The sequence below is a fragment of the Phaenicophaeus curvirostris genome, chromosome 2 (assembly GCF_032191515.1).
Source record: "Phaenicophaeus curvirostris isolate KB17595 chromosome 2, BPBGC_Pcur_1.0, whole genome shotgun sequence".
Taxonomy (NCBI): domain Eukaryota; kingdom Metazoa; phylum Chordata; class Aves; order Cuculiformes; family Cuculidae; genus Phaenicophaeus; species Phaenicophaeus curvirostris.
The window spans coordinates 84,254,813-84,278,357 of NC_091393.1; the positions used below are offsets into that span (position 1 = coordinate 84,254,813).

A 23,545-nucleotide genomic window follows, 5' to 3' on the forward strand; every position below is an offset into this window, starting at 1 on the left:
GAATTTCATCTGTAGAAGCCTAAATTCACTTAATGCTGAATTGCACAGAAAGGCAGTCACTCAGCCACAAGGCATATTAATGGTATTAAAACTCTGGATTTAGGTCATAGAAACTCAATGACAAAACACAGACTTAAAGGGCTTTTTAGCGTTTACTACAAACAGCTGTCATCAGCTGTTCCCACTGCCAAAACCGTTGCATTATAGAACAAAGTCTAAGGCACCAGTAAGAGTTCAAGCAAGTACCAGGACCAGACCTGCTGGGGAGGGTGCAGGGAAACAAATAAACATGCTCCAAGTTCTTGTGTTACTCTACCATCCTTCCATTCCTTTAAGCCGATGGCCTTGTGCAACAGAACCCAAACAGAAAATGTACTCTCCCCAGAGAAAAACACTTTTGCTTTATCTTTAAAGCACCATGCTTCCTAATAAAACACTATATTTGTCTTAATAAATCAATATATTTTCATCTGAGTCCAGCCGGAAATGAAAAGTTCTGTACACTATGTAGAGGTAGGATAAAAAAGCAGGCAGAAGAACATGTGTTAATATGTTGCAACAACATGCTGAACTGCAGGCACGCAACTAGTACTATAGCAAGCCACGTTCTAGATGGATTTCGGTCAGTTTGGCCATTAAGTTACCTCTTGCATAAGAGGCAACATGGGTATCAGGCCAAGCTTTGTTACAGGCCAAGAAATCCACTCTAAACTTGTAGGGTAATAATATCAAGGATGGGAAAAGTGACTGTCACACACAAAGTTATTCAGGTAAGGAAAAAAAAATACACTAATTAAAGAGCAGATATGTTAGGCTCAAAATACAGAGTGCCCTTATAGGATATATCTTAAAGTATAGTAAGAAAATATACTCTGTTCTAGGTAGTTCAGGAGTTCTTGATAAACACAAGATGTGAAATTGTCAAGATTAACATTTCCTAGAACACTACAAATACCTCCTCTGAATCACTGAAATCCCTGAAAACTAATTTAAAGTTCCAAGAACTCCCCTTCATAAAAAAATCATAGGCTACTTTCTCCAAGTAGCAGCTCACCTAATTTCCCATTGCTGAGCCTTTTTTGTTCCACGTGACCTTTCAGTGCTCTCACTTTCTTAAGTTTGGCTTCCTGATTCTCAGCGATTTCCTTTAATCGCTTCAGTTTTTCCTGTTCAGCAGCTTGCTGTTGCTGTCGCTGATCCTGCTGTTTCAGGAACTTCAGACGTTGTTCCTGCAGTCAAGACAAGCATATTTTTAATGGACTTATAAGATACCAACAGAACAGTCTCAAAACTCAAAAACAATCACCACAGCAGCTCAGATCAGCTTTAGGCCACTATCCTGACTTCCCAGATCATCGAGGGAAGCCTGAAAGAACAGAGCAAATGCACCCATTCTGTCCCAACGCAGCCCTCTAGGTACAATCATTCTATAGTACAAGAACTTACTGAATCAGAGGTGGTATCCATGTCAAATAGCCCTTGGTAAACATTTCTTTCATGAAATTGCTCAAAACCCTTTGAAACCTAAGAAATATTTTAGCATCCATGTTCCCCAGTTGCCAAGTTCATTCAACCACTACTTAGCTCTTCAGATGCCAGAGCTTATTTCCTCTCTACCTGCCCCATGCTGTTGGTACTTTACAGAACTCTATCATACATCACATTTCAAGCAACTCTAAGTAATGCTGGAGAGTATTAGACATTCTTTCTTTACATAGAATTCCATTGATCATTTTCATTCCTCTTTGCACTTTTAATAGATCTACTAGAACCTCCTTGAGGTGGGGGATTACCGCGCACCAAAGCTCTGAAAATCTACCACTGCTTGGTAGCAATGACTGCTATCACAACACAGGATGATTCAAGACACAGTAACCTTCACAGTAAATTGGCCCCCATTTATACAACAGACATCATCTTAGTGGAGAGGACTCTTTTGCCTCTCCAAGAGTGTAAAACAGTGCACTATCAGTTTCTATATACAGTCGTCTAGAGCTAAAAGAAATCATTAAATCACCTAACCTATGAAAACAATTACATGTGGCTTCCAGTTCTCGAGATGGTAGGTTATTCCAGTGGTAGGAGAACTACTAATACTTTCACAAGCACCTACAGCCAAGACTAACATTAGGACTCAACACTTCTTCCAAAAAAAATTACCAGTCATATTTAGAAACAGTGACTTGTGCACTTTGAATAAAAAAAAAAAAAGTTAAAAAGTAGAGCAAAAAGCAAGTTTGCCTTCCAGAGAAAATCCAGCACCTACAGTTTATGTGCTAGGTTAGAGCCAATCCCACACAGGAAAACACCAAAAAATAGATACTATAGCTCATGTCTAAAAAAAAAAAAAGTGCCTTTTACCCCCTCAGAATCTGTTCTTAGTATTGCATCTGATTTCAGAAAGGAGGAAAGAGGCAATGGAAAGCCTCTCATTGGAAGGGCACCTAGGCAAGCAGGTTTGTTAGAGAGAGGCATATTAAATGCAAAACTTTCCCAATGGGACACTCACAAGGCTATCCTTCAAACCACAGACAACAGACACCTACCTGATGGGTAGTTATTCAGACTCAAACTTCTTTTAATCTATAAAAAAATCTTGTATGACTCCCTTTCCAGTAAATATGTTTGTATTTCTGGTTTCATATATATAGTGACTATAGTGTTATTTATAAGATCAAGCTCTATTACCATCACCCATGAGGGAAACAGACAAAAGTGATGAAAGTTTAGGCTGCTTCTTAATATTTAACACATCTCATCTGGAACTAAGAGGATAACATTATGCCTTAGCACATTAATCAGGACAGAACAGGTATTAACTGTGCTGCTAAACTTCAAGTGAAAACTTTTAACACTTGGTTGACTGATCAGTTTCTTACATTTATAGTTGCACCTTCTTCATACCAGTTCTTACCATAAAACAGAAATAAAGTTTTATTGTCTATTCTGACAGGCCATAGTACCGCTTTGCAGGTGCTGCAGAACCATTAGCAAGACACGCTTTGAAGCACTTCCCTGAAATACAATTACTGAAAGCCAAGGGAATAAAATGCTAAATATATAAGGGGTGGGAGAAACCCAGCTTATCTCAAAAGCAGAGGGAGACAGGGCTGCTGACAGAGGAAGAGTAGCAACACAAAAGCCCAGCTTTCTTCCTTGGTAGAGCACATTCTGGAAGGCATGAGAACTCATCCACCCAGGCAGCCAAGCACTCTTCAGGATGGGCTCACACTTAATGATTCTCTGCCAAAAGCAGCATTTTCCATGGTATTTTCAAAAGCAGCGTGTACCAACAACATTTAAGTCAAATATGAAATTCATGCCACCATTCTGCAGACAAATTCAGAGTATTTTTTTCCCCTGAAAAATTCAGGAGCACTCTGAATTAGCTTTTCTGTTATCATCCAGTGAGCATTTTATAAATCACCCTCCTAGTTACATTTATCTCATACATGCCATCTTTTCCAGACAGCTGCCCTGGGAAACCAGGCACATTGAACTCTATCAGGAGAAAGCACAATATCATTAGAGGGCAGCATTATACCCAGAGACAAAAGCATTGTACAGCGATCAAAGCCACGAATGGCCGCTCACCACATGGAGCACAAATAGCACTGGCAGAGCCACCAGGCCAAATGACAATATATTAATGTTATATGTTCTATCCTTTTAGTAAGCTATATGTTCACTTCTATCACTGGCATTATCTTAATTGTCTTTACTGCTGGATATATGCATGGGTTTACCTAAAGATTTAAGAACAGTGAGTCAAAGACATCGAGCCCTATCTTTAAGAGGTAAAAAAAACCCAATCCCCAACCTTCCCCCCCATCTCATGTGACTTACTACCTTTGTTCCTGGCTGTAAACGGTCTCATTCCAAACTCACCTTGTTAGTCAGCATTTGCTGTTGAGCCTCAATTTGCTGCTGCTGCCGTGACGCCATTTCCTGAAGTTCAGCTAGCGTCATATCCATCCTTGGAGCACTGACCTGTCAAAGAAAATCCAAAGCATGCCAAGTCTAGAACTTATAATTTGACTGTCCAAATTTCAACAGAGCTACTGCAGTAAAGCATGCTAAAGGTCTTTAAAAAAATAAGAACTGAGTATCCAATAAAATAATTAGAAAGAAATGGCATATTTCCATGGTAGAAAAATAGTTGTAAGCTCATACACACAGAGTGCAATCTAGCAACATACATAAACTGACATCTCTTGAAATGTTAGTATTTCTAGCAAAATCACAGCAGCATTTTAAAAAGGCATTTCAGAGCCCTTTTGAATTAAGCTCAGCACCAATCATGAGCCCAGAATGCTCAGCACACAGCAGGATGGATCTGTGGTCATAGGTGTATTGTTGCAATTCAAAGCACTTCAACGTAAGTTGAAGAAAATAGAAAGTTTAAATATAGTCAGGGAATAAAAAAAAAAAAAACCCACACCGCCCTCAAGGGTAGCACTGTTATTATATTAATTATCTGTTCACATGTTTCCTGAATCTAGATTCAATTTTATATCCATAATTATATCTTTTGAAGCAAGAATAAATGACAGACAATGAATTCAATACTGAAACACTAACTGGTCTCAACTTAAAATCTGGAACTAGGGGATCTCTAACACAAAACTGAACATGAAAATAATCAGTGAATTGAAGGAAAACAAGAGAAAGTTTTCAATGGGAGTACAAAAAGTAAAGTATACCAAATTTGTATGGATGATCTGACAGCAAACACAGATATGGCAGCCAATGGATCTGAGACATCTGACAAGCCGAAATCAAGGGCAATAATTGTTAGAGGCTTTGTGGTTGTTTTAGAGCAGTCATTAGAAATCTCTCCAATATAGTCTCTTAGCTTTCAGGGTAGGATTTGCATTGGTATTTCAAAGGAAGGGAAGCCTCAATTTTCACTATACAGGCCATTGCATCAAGCACTTACTCCATTCTCTATTCTTCGATCACCAGGCACTTTCACTCCATTTCTTTTCAAGGCTGACTCTTGAGACCTTTGTCCAGTCCCTAGACAGAAAAATACAGGAGAGTCAAGGATGACAAGGTATTTTAGGATTTTTATCCCTTTAGACATAGCATTCAATACAAAAGGAGAAAGAGTTTTGGTTTAGCATTGAACATCTGTCCTTCCCATGCTTTACAAATAAAGTAAACCTAACTGATGACAAGATATTTTATGAAGAGGTTGTTGTTAAATGTTAACCTTTATTTTAAGATATAAGACTGTTTGAAAACAGACAAACAAAAAAGGTTTAAACAACAATAGGCTATTTCAGTTTTTCTCCCACGGTCAACAGGCCTGTAAGTCTGTATTACAGCTGAATAATTACAAACATATGTTCCCCATGCAAATGACAAGAGAATACTAGTTATTTCAGAGAGGCATTTGGACCAAAACATCTTAAAACTAACACCTAGACAATATTCTGGTGTGCCTTTGTCAACTGTGTCACAGAGAACATGAATAATAATAGTTAAAGGTTAATGACCTATTATAAGAGATGTACCCTTTAACCTAGAGCTGATTATTAGCACAACAAGGTTTAAAGGCATAGTCTTTTTCCTGACACAGTAAAGATGCTACATAAGTAGAACTCTACTTTAATGTTTCCATCCAATTATGTACAAAAGATGCTCAGATGCCAAAGACCAAGTGCTCACTCATTTTCCTATAGGACATATATGCACCACAGGATGAAGCCATCTGCATTAGCTTCTTGCCCACTTAAAATCCATTTCAAAATACTATTCCTGCAAGAGTAACTGCAGAGCTTCTCACTATTCGTTTGCTCTTCCTCAAACATATTGTTTAGCAATGCTGTGGCCAATAAAATGCCAATAATACACTACTAGCATCCTAGACTTGAAAAATTACATCCTGAGAATTAAACTGCACTGCAAGGTCCTTATTAGACAGAGATGGCACAGCTTTAATTTTTCAAGTACTCATTCATTACATATTTCAAACATCCAGTGACATTTAGCCATTTAACATATGCTGGGTACAATGTCGCTTAACACAAATGCAGTATCCCCAGTACTGAGGAAGATTACCAAGGATAAAAAGAGAAAACGGGGAGGAAGAAGAATCCCGTGGACTGATTTAAAGGGAGAAGTCTTAAGGATTCTACTAAAGAGATTAGTATGGGATGCCCAGAAAAACCTTGAAAAGCAACAGGTTATTTTCTTTACAGGTTTCACATTTAGATTTACAATGCATAGATATTAAGTTCTTGGAGAATTTGTCTAAAAAGTTCATTTAATTCTACTCCTGAAAATAAATGTGTAGATTGTAGAAGAAACATCAAAGTAATCTATCTTTTGCCAAGTATGCAAAGTCTATCACCCTGGTAAAGCATTATCCAGGTGAAATATCCTAAGCCTAAATAATAAGTTACGTTACTGAACAACAGTTTGGTTACTAGATTTAAAAGAAGAGACTGTCACATATCTCTAGATGTTTAGCTGTGGCTAATATATTTAACACAGGACGTCCTCGGATGCTGTGGTGATGATCAGCTCTAGCAAAACTGCAAAAGTTCCAGTCTGGATTTAATGCCCCCAGATCTGGCAAGAAAGGATGAAGTCTTCACGAAAACAAGGAAGTTATGTGTTACTAGCATTCTCTGTCCATAAAAGAGAATAATGGTCAGACCAAAAAGGGCTGCAATACCATACTGACTACCAGCATTAATAACTAACATACACAAGCAGTTTCCTTAACTTTGAGGATCGAAATGAAATTTAAGACAAATGAACCAACAGAGATCAATACTTACCTGCCTCCCGGCAGGGAGAGTGTTCATGACGAAGAAAGAAATGAACCTCACGTCTCTGCATTCTAAAGCGCTGCAAAATATCCAGCATCCGTTCATTATCAGCTATGGGACGTTCTGAAAAGATAAAGAGCCAGTTGACCATTGTATTCCTATGTAGCTTAGGCACATACCAAAACAAAACAATCTGTCCTACATCTTTCACTTGAACACCTGTTCTAACTCAGGTGCTCTGTGCACACTTAACCCTTGCCCTCACCTAAGGCACTTCTACCTTTCCCTTAGAAAGGCGCTGTACAAGTCCTTTCTTCTGAAATTAAACCAACAGCAGACACAGTCCTTTGGAAGTCCACACCAAAGGGAAAAGAAGAGGCATCACTGCAGCCCAAGGGGAAGCAAACATGGAATTTAGAACTTACGGCTCTAGTGCCTTAGATTTGTATTTGTAAATTATCCTACCTGTTCACCATCACAGGAAATGCCCTGACATACCTTTTGCTCCACTTCCATGGTACCTCAGAGAAACTTATTTCTCAGTCTTTTCTAACTACCTCAAGGGCTCCTGTGCCCCAAATCCTACAGAGACTCAATTGTCATTGGAATAGGAAGTAAGAAAGATGCAAAGATAAACTCTAGAGAAGAGGAATTCTTCTCTCAACGCATCCCAAGGATTGCAATCAAATGCCAGACTGAAGGTCTTGTGTTCAAGGTCAGACAGAAGCACTGAATACCCTGAAGAGGCTCCTAGGCAGCACCCAATAGATCTGACCCTCAGCAAGCCATCACAGCTTCTGTCACCTATAGCTCCTGTCAGCCATAGGACCACCTCACTCTCTCAGACAACAAATCTGAAGAAGTCCAGGTTATAAGCATTTCAAAAGCCACACTCCTGACAAATCCGAAAAAGATGAACTATTTTGGATTCATGGCTCAAATGAAAGAAACATCAGTCAGTGAAAAGCAATTCCAACAATAACTGGCTATACTTTTCAGAATTAAGATGAAGTTTCTTTAAAAAGTAAAGTTCACAAGTTCCACTGAGTTTATTTTCCTGCTCTTGTTCTCACGTTCAGGATTCAGTCACATCTGTTGATTTTACGCCTTACTCGTTGCCTTTTGATATTACAAAATTCCAGTGGGAGTCTATATTGCCACCATCATTTACCAGCACTCCTCCCTCTCCGAATTACTTTTCTTCCAAATTTTACACACTTCATAGCTGAGCATTCACAGAGAGGACATAATTAGAATTATTTACCGGCCTCAAATCTTTATATAAAAGCAACTGCTTTTGTTATTCTAGACATTTTACCATACATTTTTCACTTATGTTAAAAGTGATGGCAAAGATACAGTCCATATATTAGTCAATTTTATGTAGTGAGGATACCATCATAGTATCTTACAACAACATCTGAGATACGTGATCAACTTAGCCAATTGGTGCTGCATGCCAGACAAACAGCATATATTGTTCCTGGTCTAAGATATAAGACGAGCAGACAGAAAATTGAAATTAAACAGTAACACTTCTGCCCCAGTTTCCTGGAGCTGCTTTTGTTAGTTGTTTCCTTTCATTATTTAAGCAAGTGAAGGGGAAAATAAACAAAAAAAAAAGAAAATAAAGAAATCAGAGTAGTTCATTCATATTCAATAGAGAGTCTTTCAAAGTCACTACCTTAGTATGGAAATCACTTCAAGGGAAAAAAAAACTGTTGGTATTAAGTATAAATGTTTTCAGTTTCACAAGAAGAGGAGCTACCAACATCTTTTCAGCATGCAAAAAGCTATTTTCAATATGAAAGTGTTTCTTTAAATGAAAATACTGCAGCTGTGCTCAAGCAATCTAGGAAGGAAAATTTCTGGAGTCACTGTCAAAAAAGATTAGCTTTACAGAATAAGCAAGTAGGTCACTGTTACAGAAAAAGCAGTCTCTTGGTGGTTACTTGTCTAGACAGCCAAAAAATCTCTTCATCTGCTAAACCTTAATTCAAGGGGAAAAAAAACCCAACAGTACCACTGTCAAGATTTCCATCTTAAAGAATACAGAGCAGGCTTATAAGGCAGATTTCTAGCAGCTCAGCAATACTTCAACTGAAAGTCTATAACCAACAGAGATGCCCTTTAAACAAGGACTCTGTCAATACCACTCAGTGACTTCAAAGGAAGGTCAAAAAGATTTTCAAGTACCAAACAAAACTACATTTGGAAAGCTCAAGAAGAAGGGACAAACAGACTTCACTTTTTTATTCTCTGTCTAAAAAAAAAAAATCTTTATATATGCACACGCCTTTTGACTGCCTTCTACAGTCACCGAGGCAGTTTCCTAACAGAATTCTGGCACTCATAGAAGACTAAGGAAGTTTGCCCTGATACTCATCAAATTTCAAGCAAAACTGGGAGGACAGGGAGAACAGTAAACTTGCCCCCTTCAGGGAGCAGAGTGCTTCAAGCGTACTTGCAGCAGTCTTTCAAAGCACGCTTAATAAGGTCTGACAACAGAAGCTAAAATTCCTGAGCGAGCGTTAGAAAGAGAGAGAGACACAAGAAATCTAAAAAGGATCTCAGTAACTGAAGTCTGAGAAGTCATTTCCAACACAAATATTTTGTTTCTACTGCAGGAGGTTGGCTGCTGCGCACCATGCTAGTTTTAAAATAGTTTAATTTGTTCAATGCAAAAGGCAAACAAAATAGAAGACATGGCATATCTCAGCAAAACAAGATAGCCAACTTTGTTGACATCTAAAATGAGATTAGGTAAAAGCTAGAAGTATTTCTCCTCCTCTCTGCTGCTCTCCCCTCCCCCTCCAAACAAAATGCAAGATATACATGAAAACACATGTTGCAAATGGCTGCTACTGTATGTTACACAGATGCTTAAGAATATATCTTATCCAAAAAAGCATGCATCTACTGCACTTCATCCAATACTCAAGTCTTTTAATGTCACATGATTTGAGACTACTGCATATTTTTTTTTTTACAGATTGAAATTTTTACACATACACTCAGCATGTGCACACAGAAATAATTAGTAAATATGACAGGATCTGTGAGGGTAACAAGAATAATTTGGTTTCTAAAACATCTGTCAAGGTTCTCCCTGTGTAAATGGACACTAATTTTTATAGCTGTGCAAGTCAAATTTAGACATCTATTTTCATGGTATGTCATGACATCTTTGCAAAGACTGATCTCAGAAAGAATTCTCTGCTTCATTTTATGCTTCTCACAACTCCTTGAGTACCAGAGAGGCTGACAACTTGATTTTACAAATAAATCTCCATCTCACCCAGCTCTTGTTAAGCTGAAAAGCGAATATTTGGACACCAAATACTGGCATACTTCACTTGCCTCTTGGCATAGATGCTCTCCCTTGATTTCAAGACAGTTTCTAGCATACTCAACATCAACATCTCAAAATCCAACCAAGAATCCAGTTTCAGGAAACACAAGGAAAGGACCTGCCCACTCTATCAGGGCTCCAATATGGTAATGACATGAGAAGATGGTCCCACACCATCACAACCTGTGCTCTTTAGCAGGGTGTAGGTCTAAGACTAACTACATATTCCTAGATATTCGGTAGTTTTACCTAAGCCTTTATTTTACTTGTCTTTCACTGTAGTTTTTGGTATTGTGTTGATTTAGACAGAGTTGGGCAAAGATGTACAATTATAAAGCTTTCCTAAAACATTTCTTTCCATGCTGGATAGGTGATTTTATTTTACTATCATTTATAAAGAAAATATGCTTTCTTTTCTAAGGAGAAGGAAAAAATCTGTTGCATTTTGTAAACTTAGAAACATCAGAAACATTACACATCTGTCAGCAGGGGCTAAAAGTAAAGACACAACTCAGGTATCTCATGCCATTAAACAAAGATCCAGCTCACCAAAGACTTTGAAGCAGTGTAAGCCTGAACAAACACCAGAGAAAAACAGGAACATAAGCCTTTAACATCAGATTCTTCTACGATTTTGTTGAAGTATCCCAAAAAAGTTGGATCAAACATAATTATTTCTCATGACTTAAAATCTTATTCATGATTCATCTACCTCACGCCTCTGAATAAGATATGAGTACCATGGAGACAGGAGATAATCATGAGTCCTTTCCCATTTAAGCAATGAAAAGTTAGCTAGACTTTAGCTTTCGATTTGCTTCTCCAGCTCCAATTGAGCATGGCAAACTAAGATTTGAACATCCAAGACAAATCAGCAGGAACACAGAAGTAAAGTCATAATCAAGCACATACATAAAACCCTCTTCCACAGGCTTAAAAAGGATAGGAAACAGTCAAAAGTAGCTTCTCCAACCTCAGAGAGGCCATTGTAGGAAGAGAAGAAAATTATGCCCCTACAACCTTCAGAAATTCCTGAATCAGAGAAGGGCTGCATACACACAAGAACATCTGCACGCTTGATTCCCTTTTAACTCATTTGTGCACACATTAGCCTTTCTGTAGATGCATTTTCATACAGCGGGTCTGAAGAGGACATTAACAAAGCTATAAGGCAGAAACCCTATGGAACAGCACCACATCTGCCAGGTGTCTGTGCGCTACCCTATTAGAGGAGGTGAATGCCCAGTCACTCACAAGGCACAAGCCTAACCTACCTGAGCCACAGCACACCTCAGCCAGGTGGCACTCACTCTCACCAGGCTCCTTGCACAGCTCCACCACGTCTCTGCAGGTTGTTTCAGGGGTGACTGGCACCTCAGTGAAGTGCTGCTCATTGTTACTGAGGTACACTGTCAGAAACATCTGGAAAAGACAAAGCAACATCACATGGTTACTTTATAACACAAAGCCAAACCGCATAGAAACGCAACCCTCTCCTTAAATCCATTCTCCTCAACACAACTGTATCATTTCTTATCAAGTACTGTGTATGCAGAATTCTGGGAAAAAAAAAAAAACAAAGAAAACTAATTTCTCTTTAAGGTACAAGCATGAGAGTCACTATGGAGTAATTCTCTGCTCAACTGAAGACCTTACTGGAGGAATGTTTGCTTTTAAATCCAGACCTACTGCTCCTTCCTTCTCTCTTAAGGTGATGTGTCAGAACTCCTCCCACCTTACTATACATATATACTGCACCCACTTGACGCAGCAGAAGAAATTCATCTAGAGTTCAGAAATATTCTTTAAAGAGAAAAACAATAGTAAGGACATCTGATAAAAAAAGATAATTTGTATTTCCACAACACATTTCACTAGAGGTTTTTCAGAAGCACATGTCTGCTTACTAGACCTTTGGTCTCAGTCTGAATACAGTGTCCTCCCTAACACCATCCACAGGAAAGCAAAGATGTTTTACTTGGCTTCCTCTTCAGAGCTGTAGAAGGATCCTTGATCTTTAGTTATTTTTATGTATAAACACCTAGTTTTTATTCTTGTTCATGTCTTTCCTGCCATAACTAGAAAACAAGCACTTTAAATATTAGCTGCCTTATTTGATATCTGATAGAAAATATTGAAGACTGTTGCCTCTGAACACCACCTCGCTGTATACTATTAACATCCTATCAGGGATTAGCTGCTAGCTAAAAATTAATACCCACTCTCTTCTGAGACCTATCCTCAACTTCACTATCTAGTGCTGCTAGTTGCATAACTTCCAGTGACACAAAAATCAGTCAAATGTCTCCAGAAAGCAAGTATACTACTAAGCATTTAAAGCAACAGAAACCTTATCAGTAAACTAAACAATTCAGTCTTTTTCATACAGCTGGAGAAGTTGTTCTTGCAGGCAGATATACAAATCTTTGCCTGTCTTCATTTTCAGGGAGTAAAAGGGTTATACATCTTACAAACAACAGTTCAAAGGTGGGAAAAAAAAGTCCAAACCGAACCAAAGGTGAGAGTTATAAATATCCTTCTAAATTTAAAGGGGAAAAAAGAAAACGAACAATCTCATTACCACAAGCATTATTTCTGTGATTTTGTGTGAATACTCTGTAACAAGTTTTTTTGATGCCACTGCAAATGAAATTTAGGTCCATCTTCTTCGGTTTTAGGAACCACCTCTTGGGGATTCTCCCAGAACACAACCACACACACACATTCCCGATGCCTTCAAAGCCTTTACAGGACTCTCTTGAGTGTCAAGTTCCCCTCCATTCCCATGGGAGAAGCAGCCTTTATTCTTCTAGAAACTTTTAAGAAAGCACTCCACACCCAGCACATCCTGTTATACAGACTGTAAGTATTCATCCCACTTAGAATAACAGAACCATTAAGGTTGGAAAAGACCTTTAAGATCATTGAGTCCAAACATCAGCCCAACACCACCATACTTACTAAACCACATCCCAAAGTGCCACGTCTGCGCTTTTGATGTGTAGCATAGTGACTCCACCACTCCCCTGGGCAGCCTGTGCCAATGCTTCACCATCCTTTCAGTAAAGAAATGCTTCCTAATATCCAGTCTGAATCTCCCCTGATTCAACTTGAGGACATTACTTTTCATTCTACCGCTTGCCACCTGGGAGAAGAGACCAGCACCCACCTCACCAAAGACTCCTTCCAGGCTGTTGTAGACAGTCATAAGGTCTCCCCTCAGCTTCCTTTTCTCCAGGCTAAACAACCCCAGCTCCCTCGACTGCTCCTCACAAGATTTGTGCTCCAGCCCCTTCACCAGCTTCATTGCCCTTCTCTGGACACGCTCCAGAGCCTCAGAGCCTTGTACTGAGGGGCCTAAAACTGAACACAGTATTCAAGATGCAGCCTCACCAGTGCCATGTGCAGGGACACAATCACTTCCCTAATACCTGTGACACTACAAACACTTGCAAATAGTTTTATTGGGTCCTGGGACTGCACCAGATTCAGCACCAAGAGCATGCAGAACTTCTGATCTCTGTTTTTGCCCAACTCCTCAAGACAACAGTTTTTGATAAATTCCTAAAGACCCTCTACAAATACAGAGAAGAAGAGACCTGGTGAAAGAAAGCTCAAACTGTCTGTAATCCTTCGGAAAACATTTAGATCCCACAAATATTTCCTTGTCACACCATGGCAAAAAGATCCCAAACATTCAGAACTTTCGAGGAGAAGAATTAAGAGGGAGAATATGGAAAACGCAAAGGTGGCAACAAAATTCCAGTTACTGACCGCCAGAACCTGGTAAATCCCATGGAGGGCAGGTAGGCAGATGAAGTGGCATACCCAGCGATTGAGGATTCTAGCTTGAGTCAGGGCTGCTGCTCGCTCCACAGTTCTGCTCTTGAAAGGGAGCATCCTGCCTGCCAGCCGGAGTCACAGCTGCACACCCATCAGCAGCAGGGAATTTAACACTGCTCCCTCTCTGGTATGCTTTGTACGAGCCAGAGTTGTGTGGCAGGCAGTCAGGTAGGATCACCTTACCATATACGCTTATTATACAGTGAAGATGGGCACAACCACTGCGCTGTAAATAGCACAGTGGTTGTGCCCATCTTCACTGTATAATAAGCTATTTACAGCACAGTGCATTGAAGTACTGACCTAAATTAAGAGATAAAGCTTTCCAAGCAGGAACTCTGACACTTGGGTTAATATTTTATCATCCAAAGTGCTATCTTTCAGATGCAATGTTTCTACAGGAGGCTGACAGTGAGGGATGCCATGTGCAACCACAAAAATACCACTTAATCACAAAAATAGGAGCAGAAAATAGAAAATAAGAAGGAGGTTCCTAAAAAGCTCTAGAACAGGGTTGCATACGTACATAAAATGCTTCACCACTTCACATTTAATGCTGTATAATTCTGTCTTTAGAAAAACATTGAATAGCACAGGCTGTGCATCTGCAGTAACATTTGTTAGTTTTAAAATATGAGCTTATAGATGGAATTAGAAGAAAATTATAAAAATCATGGTATTATACACAAAGCAGACCTAATCTAACCCTAGCAGGGCTGTTCACTCTTCAATGTGCATGTTTATATCCAGTTGTTAATCCTTCGGATTTACCAATACAGACAACTACGCAGGAAGGATCACGAGTTGCCCTTTCTATCCACAATGCTCCAGACAATTACTAATACATTAAGCCAAGAGCACTCAAACCTGGTCTGTGGGGGCCATTTCTGAGACTTAATAATGCATGCATTATCTCCATCACACATACTCTAGGAACTGAAGGGGGAAAGCAACCAATCTCTGTAAACTCCCTAAAAACATACTGCAAAGTCTAAAGAGTCTAAAGTAACTAAAAGGCCCCAAAATTGATGTGACCTTCACAGCTACCTTATCCCACTTCCCATCAGATCCAGGGGCAACGCTGAGATAATTCAGAAGTCCTCTAAGTACTTGTGTTCCTCCTCTCCCACCCAAATGGCTTTAACATTTATGGCCCAGAAAGGGAGAGGCAAAGAGCTAGCATTGTCTGCTCCACCACCTGCATATCTGCGAGGCCCAGTCATATCACAGCCCAGGGCAAGCACTGAGCAGAAAGTACCTGTCACAGAGAGGTCTGGAATACATCAAGAAGCTGGTGTGAGCCAAAAGCCCACTACAGCTTTTCAGCACTGCTCATAATCCCTGGTGGGTGCTCTGGCTTGCACCAATTGCTGGGATCCTAAGAAATTGTCCTTCCCCTGGGAATGGTTCAGAAACAACATTTATTAACCATCCCACTAGCTAGTTTATATTGCCATTTGATCACTGTGCAGCAGCCAACAAGAAAAGAAACAGGAACACTCCCATAACACCTTGCTTAGAAGTTTGAACCCTGTGGATTGAACCAAGCTAGAGCATAAAATGGTCTTTTGCTCCTCCCCCAAACCAACAATATTAAGACAGTTATATATAGGCATCCAGGAATTAAGATATAGTGAAAAAAAGAAGTAAAAAGCAACATGCAAAAAATTCCATTTCAAGCTAGGCATATGTGAAAGACTTGATAAAAAAAAAAAGAGGGGGGAAGACAAATCTCAGTCAGACACCACACATCTAAAGACAGCATCCAGGCAAATAGTGAAATATTTGGCAATTCCATTTAGCCTTGGGTTAGATTTCCCACACACGCACCCCCTAAACATTCAAAGACTAAGTTTTAGGAGCACTCAGTGCTCAGCATGAATACTTTTAAACAGGAGTCAGGTCCCCAAGTTCTAAATTAATATTTCCCCACCTCCGAGACATACTCACTGTTTACAGCTACTGAGAAGCTTCAAAATGTACAAGCATTCCAATACTGTGGCATACTTGCAAGAAACCAGGAATGTGTTGTGTACCTACTAAAGCAGTTCCTTTTATAAACACATCACAGGTTTCAGCTGACTCTGCTACAGCTTAGAGAACAGAAGTTTGCAGCTATGGAGCCACCAAATGATACACTTCGATGGGATGCACCAAGGGCATCAAAGGGATGACCAAGGACACATGAGCAAGAGATACACAGCAGTCATTCCTTGCAAAACCTATGACTTACAAACAAGCGAACAGCAAAACACAAAACATAAGGGAGAACTGTGTCTCAAAGAAGTCTGCCACACAAATCTAAGAAATTCCAAATTGGTATGAATTGCCATTGTGTCCTCTCAGCATGAAATATATTTTGTTCTAGTATTTATCCATCACCTTCAACTACCACCACTAAGTTTGGACTGTAACGTACCCAGGAGCAGGAAGAGAATGTAGCAAGAAAAGCAACTGAACAATAGGACAGAAAGAGGCATCAACTAAAGCAAGTCACACCCCCTTCGTAGCCTCCCAGCTCTCTCCTGTATGCCAGCCCCAAACAGCCTTACATTTGCCCACAAATCTGAGCCATTTGTTGTTAAGTGTATCAACAACTCATCAACATTTCATACAACTGCACTGGTATTAAACACGGCGTAACAGGTCTCAACATCTACAAATACGTTTCCAACTGAAAGTAAGTTGTTTAAGAATTGCTAGCTCTACCAAAGTGCTAGGCTATGTCCACACTACATTTCGGCTCCTGCTTTGTCATATGAAGAAAAATCAAAAACAGTGCTTCTAAACCTGTTTGGAATATGAACCTGAAGAAACACATGCCATCCAGTGAGATATCATTTCACTTCAAAAACCTCCTATCAATCTTCTCCTGAGATCAGAAGACCTCAATTATTGATTAAAAGCAGAAATGCAATTTACTTTTCAGCTTTGATGGTGTTTCTGCAAGTATCAGACTTCTACTCGTTATTATAAAACTGCTATCATACATCTTGGGTTTAAAAGGCTGTCAAATTGGACATTTTCTGATTAGTATACTAATAATACCAAATTATTAAAAACACAAGTATTCAGGAGAAAACTCCATTATTGTGCATATTGCAAATTAAAATACAAGGACTTAATTAACTCCTGAAATTATCCAACTTTAAAAGAGGAACATACTTTTCCCATCCCAACAGTTTCTAGTGAAACACTCAATTCATATTACAAAATTTCAACAACTAACAACAATCTTTCAGGGCAAAACACAGTCCCTTATAAAATATTATAGGCACATAGAGAAAATGCTACTATATAAAAAAACCCAACTCTATGAAAAAATAAAACTAATTTAACTCTGGTTTTCACTATTTGCTGAATTCCTAACTTTATATAGTCCTCCTGCACAGCATGTAAAATACAATACAAACTGTGGCATCTATTCACAGGGTATTTTTCATCTTTAAAGCACCTTATGACCAGGAAGTCGTGACACAAGCCAGCAGTTTCCTACTTTACAGGCAGGGAAACCGAGGCATACAACAAAGCAACGACAGAGGCCAGAATGTTATTTCATAGCCAAAGAAGTATACTGTATCTGGAAGTCCTTGTTCACTTCATTACTTTGAATTAGAGCTAATAATATAATTCTTTACCACATTCCATCTTCTCTGCATTTCAGACTAAAACTTAATGCCCTTGAATCACACAGTACTAGCGCTGGGGGCTTTTATACTTGCACAAGACGGCTAAGTAATAGGCTTAGCCTGCATGACAAATTTTCTTAGCTCTCATTTTTAAGGAGGCATTAAAAGTCACTCTTAAAGTTGACAATGCAATGCTTTGCAGTAATATTCTTTCTATTGATACCCAAGTGATACCTACCATATTACACTGCAAAAGTTTCAACATAGGCAATGTATCTTCCTACGACATGGAAGGCACACACCCCTGATGTGCTGGATAAACAAGTCTCAAAAAAAAAAGCTCACAGAATGCCCTTCAATGACTTTCCTACACAATGTGGTTACACAGCAGGAATATACATCAATACAGAAAATATATTTCATGAGTATGTGAAGTAGCTTTTAAAAAAAAAACTGCGTGGGATGGAAAGCAATTACAACAATATAATTCATATCCTGAGTGAAAATATATTTTTAGAAGTTAATTTTAGCTAGCTGAAAAACTAGCACATAAAATTTTTAGAATGAATACATTAACTATCACATTTCAAGTGCAGATGACAGAAACAAGAAATAATTGCTTCCACCCACAAACCTGATATCCACAAATGAGTCCTTCCTGATAAATACAATATTTCCCCAAATAAAGAGTTTTAAATAGAAATCTTGCATCTTACCTAGTGGGAACACTGATGCTGCACCTTCCCAGGCAGCAAAGAAATCAGCTGCTAAAATAGATATTTTTGCTGACTCGGTGCAACTTTCTAAACAACAGAAGACAGCCTGCACAACAGCACATTTTCCTCTTCTCATAAGCAGCATTCCGAGCTGATACATAGTTATAGCCCTTCATTTAACATGCAGTATATCTCAAAATAATTCAGCTATTCTTTTGCATCAAGTTCCTCAGAACCCTAAAACAGTCCTTCAGAAAGCCATGGGCTCAAGTATTGTACCTGAAGATTAAGGTAAGCAAAAGATTATAATGGACTTACTAGAAAACAGGCACACAGGATGACAGCTATCTCCAACTCTTTTCATATTCAGCTGTTCAATAAAACTAGGTTCAACATAAAAGCAGAGTAAAATTTAATATTTGCCTATAGCCACACTCAAATGCATGGAGTTAGGTTCTTGCTGTTTCACCCACTGCACAAACTACTCCATTTATATTGTACTGGCTTTTGGCCATAAATATGAGAAAGGAAGTCATGATGCAAGGTAGGTGGAGTACAGTAGGAAGCACCGTGGGATTATTCATATTACTCCCAGTCTATATAAAGCACAGCCCTTTTCCATTCCAATTGTATCACAGAAGAAAACAAGACTCAGCCTTTACACTCAAAGGCATGGTAGTTTCTGCTTGTATATATTATTTTGAAGATAAGTTTATTATGTATTTGTATTTTATCTTTGGTAGAAATGCCAGCTTTTTCCAGGACTTAAAATACAATGTACATCCACGTGCACTTTTAGGGTCATAGATAAAAAGAGCTGGAAACAGCAAAGGGGAAGCCTTGTTCTCCCCTTCCTTTTTTTCTCCCTCATATTCTTAATGTAGAGAGAACAAAATGAAAACCATTTGCTTTTGGTATACAGTACTTAAACTAGGCAAACGCTATAGCACAGACACCACATTACATCTCACTATCAGGCATGCATCTGAACTACCATTATGGGAATCCTAAGAGCTGCAGGGAAAACAATCTGAGTTTTGGCCAAGCACCGTTACCATTTTGCATGAATGGATGTAGATTCAGAGCCCTCCTACTTCATGGGCTGTAACCTCAAAGAAAGAACTTGGTGCTCCAGTTCAGACTTACAAACTAAGAAGATGTAATTACAGTTTTCCTGCCAAACCTTATAGAAAATCATCATCTTAGTTTAACCATTCTAGTCTTCTGAAATCTATCAGGCACAGGTCAGGACTGGTTAATGCAGAATTCCTAAGCTACATATCCTCTCTTTCAGCAGGGCATTACACACAGGGTCATTTAGAAGAGATTTTTCCAAACAGAACTTTTTGCTTAGAACCTGTTACATTTTCTGGCTTGACTCTTTTTTCAGTCATTCTCATGCACAAGAAGAGAACGTAAGTCCTCCTATAAGCCAGACATCAGAAGGGTCTATTCAAAATGAAGCTTACTATTTTGGATGAACACTAAGCACAGAAGTAACATATTCCATGCTCCTTGGTTGAGGTACCACCTGTCATTGAAGGCAAGAATGTGTCAAATCAAGTGTGGCTTTTAAAGCCATTTATACTTTTGTATTTCAAGTATCTATTGCAACATCAGCATTAAGCAGAAGAAAGTGTTCTGAAATATATGGGTCAGTTTGTTTTTTAAGATATGTTACTGAAACCAATTTAGTTTATAAATGTAGGAAACCACAGCCTTTCAGTGAGCACTCCCTGTTTGCCAACACATCACGTACAGCTCATTCTATTCAGACCTGAATCCAAACTTGAATTAGCATCAATTTAGTAAGACAACTGCAGGAATTCATGGTAAACAAATCCTGAACACATTCTTCATTTTGTACCACATGGCAGTACATTAGCAGATCTCTTGCCACTGCCATCTGTGAAGTTCCTCTCCTCCACACATTCCACCTCTCTTCCCCTTTCTGCCCTAACTCTTCCTCAAGGCTCCATACAGCCACTGTTTTCGCTCTGTTGGACACTTCACCAAAACCCGCTGCAAGTTGAATGGCAGAAAAGCAAACTTACACACAGTGTTTCAACACGAACTTTTGGTACCCTACTTGGAGCTTGCTACTCCTCCTCCTGGAGTCAGAGAAGGAGAATGCGGTCTTTAGAGGCTCACGCCTTCAGGCAGACTGCCTCATCTTCTGCATTAAGTTATAAACACTTGATATACAAGAAGAAAGCAATTAATATTATTTTCAGACAGAAAAATGATACCACATAATTCTTACAATAGGTACTTTTCTCTAGAAAAGGACAACAGTCTAACTCATACATCATAATCACATAGGTTTACAGCTGTTCCGCCTCCCATTCTTCAGACTGCAACACACATTACGCCTAACAAGAGCCTAAAGCCAAGGCAACATCCAAGCATAATGAGTGGGGCTATGAACTTGAGGTTAAGTCTGAATCATCTCAATTTTCTATACTTACGTCAAACCCAGAGGCAGTCTTTGTACTGAAAAAAAAAAAACCACACACAACTAAATAAAGGAAAATGAAAAAGAAACTAAGCTGCTCTTGCTGCTCTAGAGCTTTGCATCCCGCCCTCGCTGGGAATATCAGTTACTGTTCTCTCAGCCTCCTAAATGGCTAGGGGCCAATAAAAAGCCATACGAAGTGCTCCCTATTGGGACACTTTAGAATTACACTTCTCAAAGCAGTCCTTTAAAATGCATGCATATTCTTACAATGGAAAAAAAAAAAGAGCCTAGTACTTTTCCTAGTAATCATAAGACTACTTATACAAACCAGGACAGAGAAAAGCCAAGTTACACCCGTGTCAGGGATGAACGCATATTTAACACAACCTACACCTAAACAAAACAGGCTAGCACAGCAAACTGGCATCTATACCACCCACATCACACCGTCCGCAGGCCAAGAAGCAAACTCTTCACCAAGTTTAAAAATACTAATTTTCTGCTTTTCCAGCCAATATATAATCATCTCACCAATAAGAAGACTATAAACATTCACACCAGGAAGTGCTTGACCTCGGCCCGTCAGAACACGCAAGTCAAAGCCACATTTATCATGCAACAAACACCTGATTCACACATCAAGTAATTTATTACTGTCTGTCCTGGCAACAGGAGGCTGTGCTCCTAGGCCCACCTATGAGGAGAGCACTGAAGTAGAAAGAATAGGGGGGTTTCATGAGTCAATGTCTATCTCAAACATTAAAAAAAAAAAAGCAGCATAAAACTGGCTTATTCCAACCCCAGCAACTTTATAGAGCTCGTTGCCAAACACTTTTGAAAATACTACTCCTCACATCATGTTAATTGCTCCTCCAGGAGGATAGCTACCAAAATATGTCCCCTACACCTGGGAAACAGATTTATGAGAAACCAAAACAGTCATCACACACACACACACAGGTAAAGTCAGGGGACATACCATTTCTGGCACCTGAAACAATGACATGTTTAAGTGCATGGGTAATTCCACTTTGAGAAAAGTCATAGGACAGACTGTTTGGGCTTTCAAGCTGACCAGTCTGGTACCCTAAAGCGCGCCACTACAATGCGAAGTTCAGGGGCATTTTAGCACACCGCAGGCTGACATCTCCTTTATGCTGCAACTCCAGAACACGCTGTTCAACCATGTAGCTTCAGGACAAGCAAAAAAGAAACAAACCCAACCCAGGAATAGCCCACATAACACAACAGTTTGCATGCTTTACTGCCTTCCAGGTCAGTTCAGGCTTCCTATATACTTGCCGCTGGGAAGCAGAGGTTACCAGTTTACTTGTTAGTCCAACTTAAAGCTCACAGAGAGTGAGAATACCCAAAGATATGGAAGAAATACCCCTTGATTACCGTCTCTCAAAACAACACGGAGGTTAAAGAAAGCATGAGGTACATCTGACTGCTACTGCTGAGCTAACCTAAATGGTGAGCTGACAGAGGTGAGCCATGGTCTTCTCAAATCCCTCCCCTTTACGTTTTATTATGCAGCCACCTGCCAAATCACTTCTACCATATAAGCCTTTCTGTTGCTTTTTGTCTTTAGTGTGGGTAGCATTTCCTCTGAACTGTCACCCAACTCATCATTAAATTCAAGTGGAAGCTACAAAAGACATGTGGCTTTGGGTGGGGATGGAAACCAAAGGAACAAGACCATTCATTTGAGCAGCATCCTACTATTAAATTAATTAGATGTAATGTCACACCATATCTTTGCAGAAGTGTGGCCCTTTCCTATTCACCACCAATTCTGGGTGGGAACACACTCTTGTTGTGATAGAAGAATGATCTTTGTTAGACGCAGGTGACTGCCAGTACACCAAGGGTGAGCAGTCCATGCACAGCAATGCAGGCAACCAACACAACCACCAGCAATGGCAAAGACAACTAGCACAGAAAGCCTGTGCTTGGTGATCCTATCTATTTGATGACAGCTGAAGTTATTATTCAAAGCCATTTGTCCTACCACTTCTGGTCTGTGAACACATAAGAAGCCGTTAGTAACCGAACAGATAGCAAACCATATTACACTACAGCAGCACGCATTCAACTAGTGCAAAAGATACATTTAGTTTTTGCACCAAAACAGATGGGTGATCTTTTTATTTCACAAGTTAAAAGGGACCAGTACGGCTATTCTAACATCAGAAATAATGAATGGTCAGATGGCCTTAGTCAACCACATTATAATGGGATACGTACAACTTACTACAGCAGAACTGGGGAGGAGAAACCTTGCTCTACCATTCAGCCACTTAGCCCTCCACACACCTCACTTGATCTAACCTTTGCTCCTGTAATGTGGAGCTCTACATGCTTTAACTTTCATCAAGAAAAATTCAGCTGCTATAACAGAAGCTGCAGAAGGCTGGAAGATATACAGTTGATCACTGTCTGACAGGTTTTATTTAAGTGCCGCTCACTTCTCGGCACTCTTTCTAGGCAATACCAGGCTCTACATAGACACACCAGCTGACAAGGGAAGGAAGGGAAAGCAGATCATCAGAACAAGGCAGCAGGCTTGCTGAGTGGCTCTGCATGTTGTCACCAGCAAAGTCATGACAGTGACCTTCACAGACGGTCTCATGTGAAATGGTGGTCACTGAGGTGATGCCACAGCTACTTTAAATCAAAGAGTACAGGTTAATCAAATCAATATTCATATTACACAAGGCTCTTTAATAGACTTCTTTTGCCCGAAGAATTCGAGAAACTGT

The 23,545-nt window shown here is 39.5% G+C and overlaps 1 protein-coding gene across 2 annotated transcripts in view; it reads right to left on the reverse strand.

The window, feature by feature from the left end:
* TP53BP2 (tumor protein p53 binding protein 2) overlaps nt 1-23,545 on the reverse strand; it is a 49,211-nt gene that overhangs the window by 16,196 nt on the left and 9,470 nt on the right. Inside the window, exons 1-6 of one of the 2 annotated variants that reach the window (XM_069852717.1) lie at nt 18,641-18,774; nt 11,409-11,556; nt 6,792-6,905; nt 4,940-5,019; nt 3,889-3,990; nt 1,055-1,229 (exon numbers count right to left, since the gene is read on the reverse strand). In XM_069852717.1, the coding sequence (XP_069708818.1) occupies nt 1,055-1,229; nt 3,889-3,990; nt 4,940-5,019; nt 6,792-6,905; nt 11,409-11,556 (619 nt within the window). In that variant the 5' untranslated portion in view covers nt 18,641-18,774. Of the gene's footprint in view, nt 1-1,054; nt 1,230-3,888; nt 3,991-4,939; nt 5,020-6,791; nt 6,906-11,408; nt 11,557-18,640; nt 18,775-23,545 lie in introns of those variants that run through there. The other variant, XM_069852716.1, reaches the window with a different exon arrangement.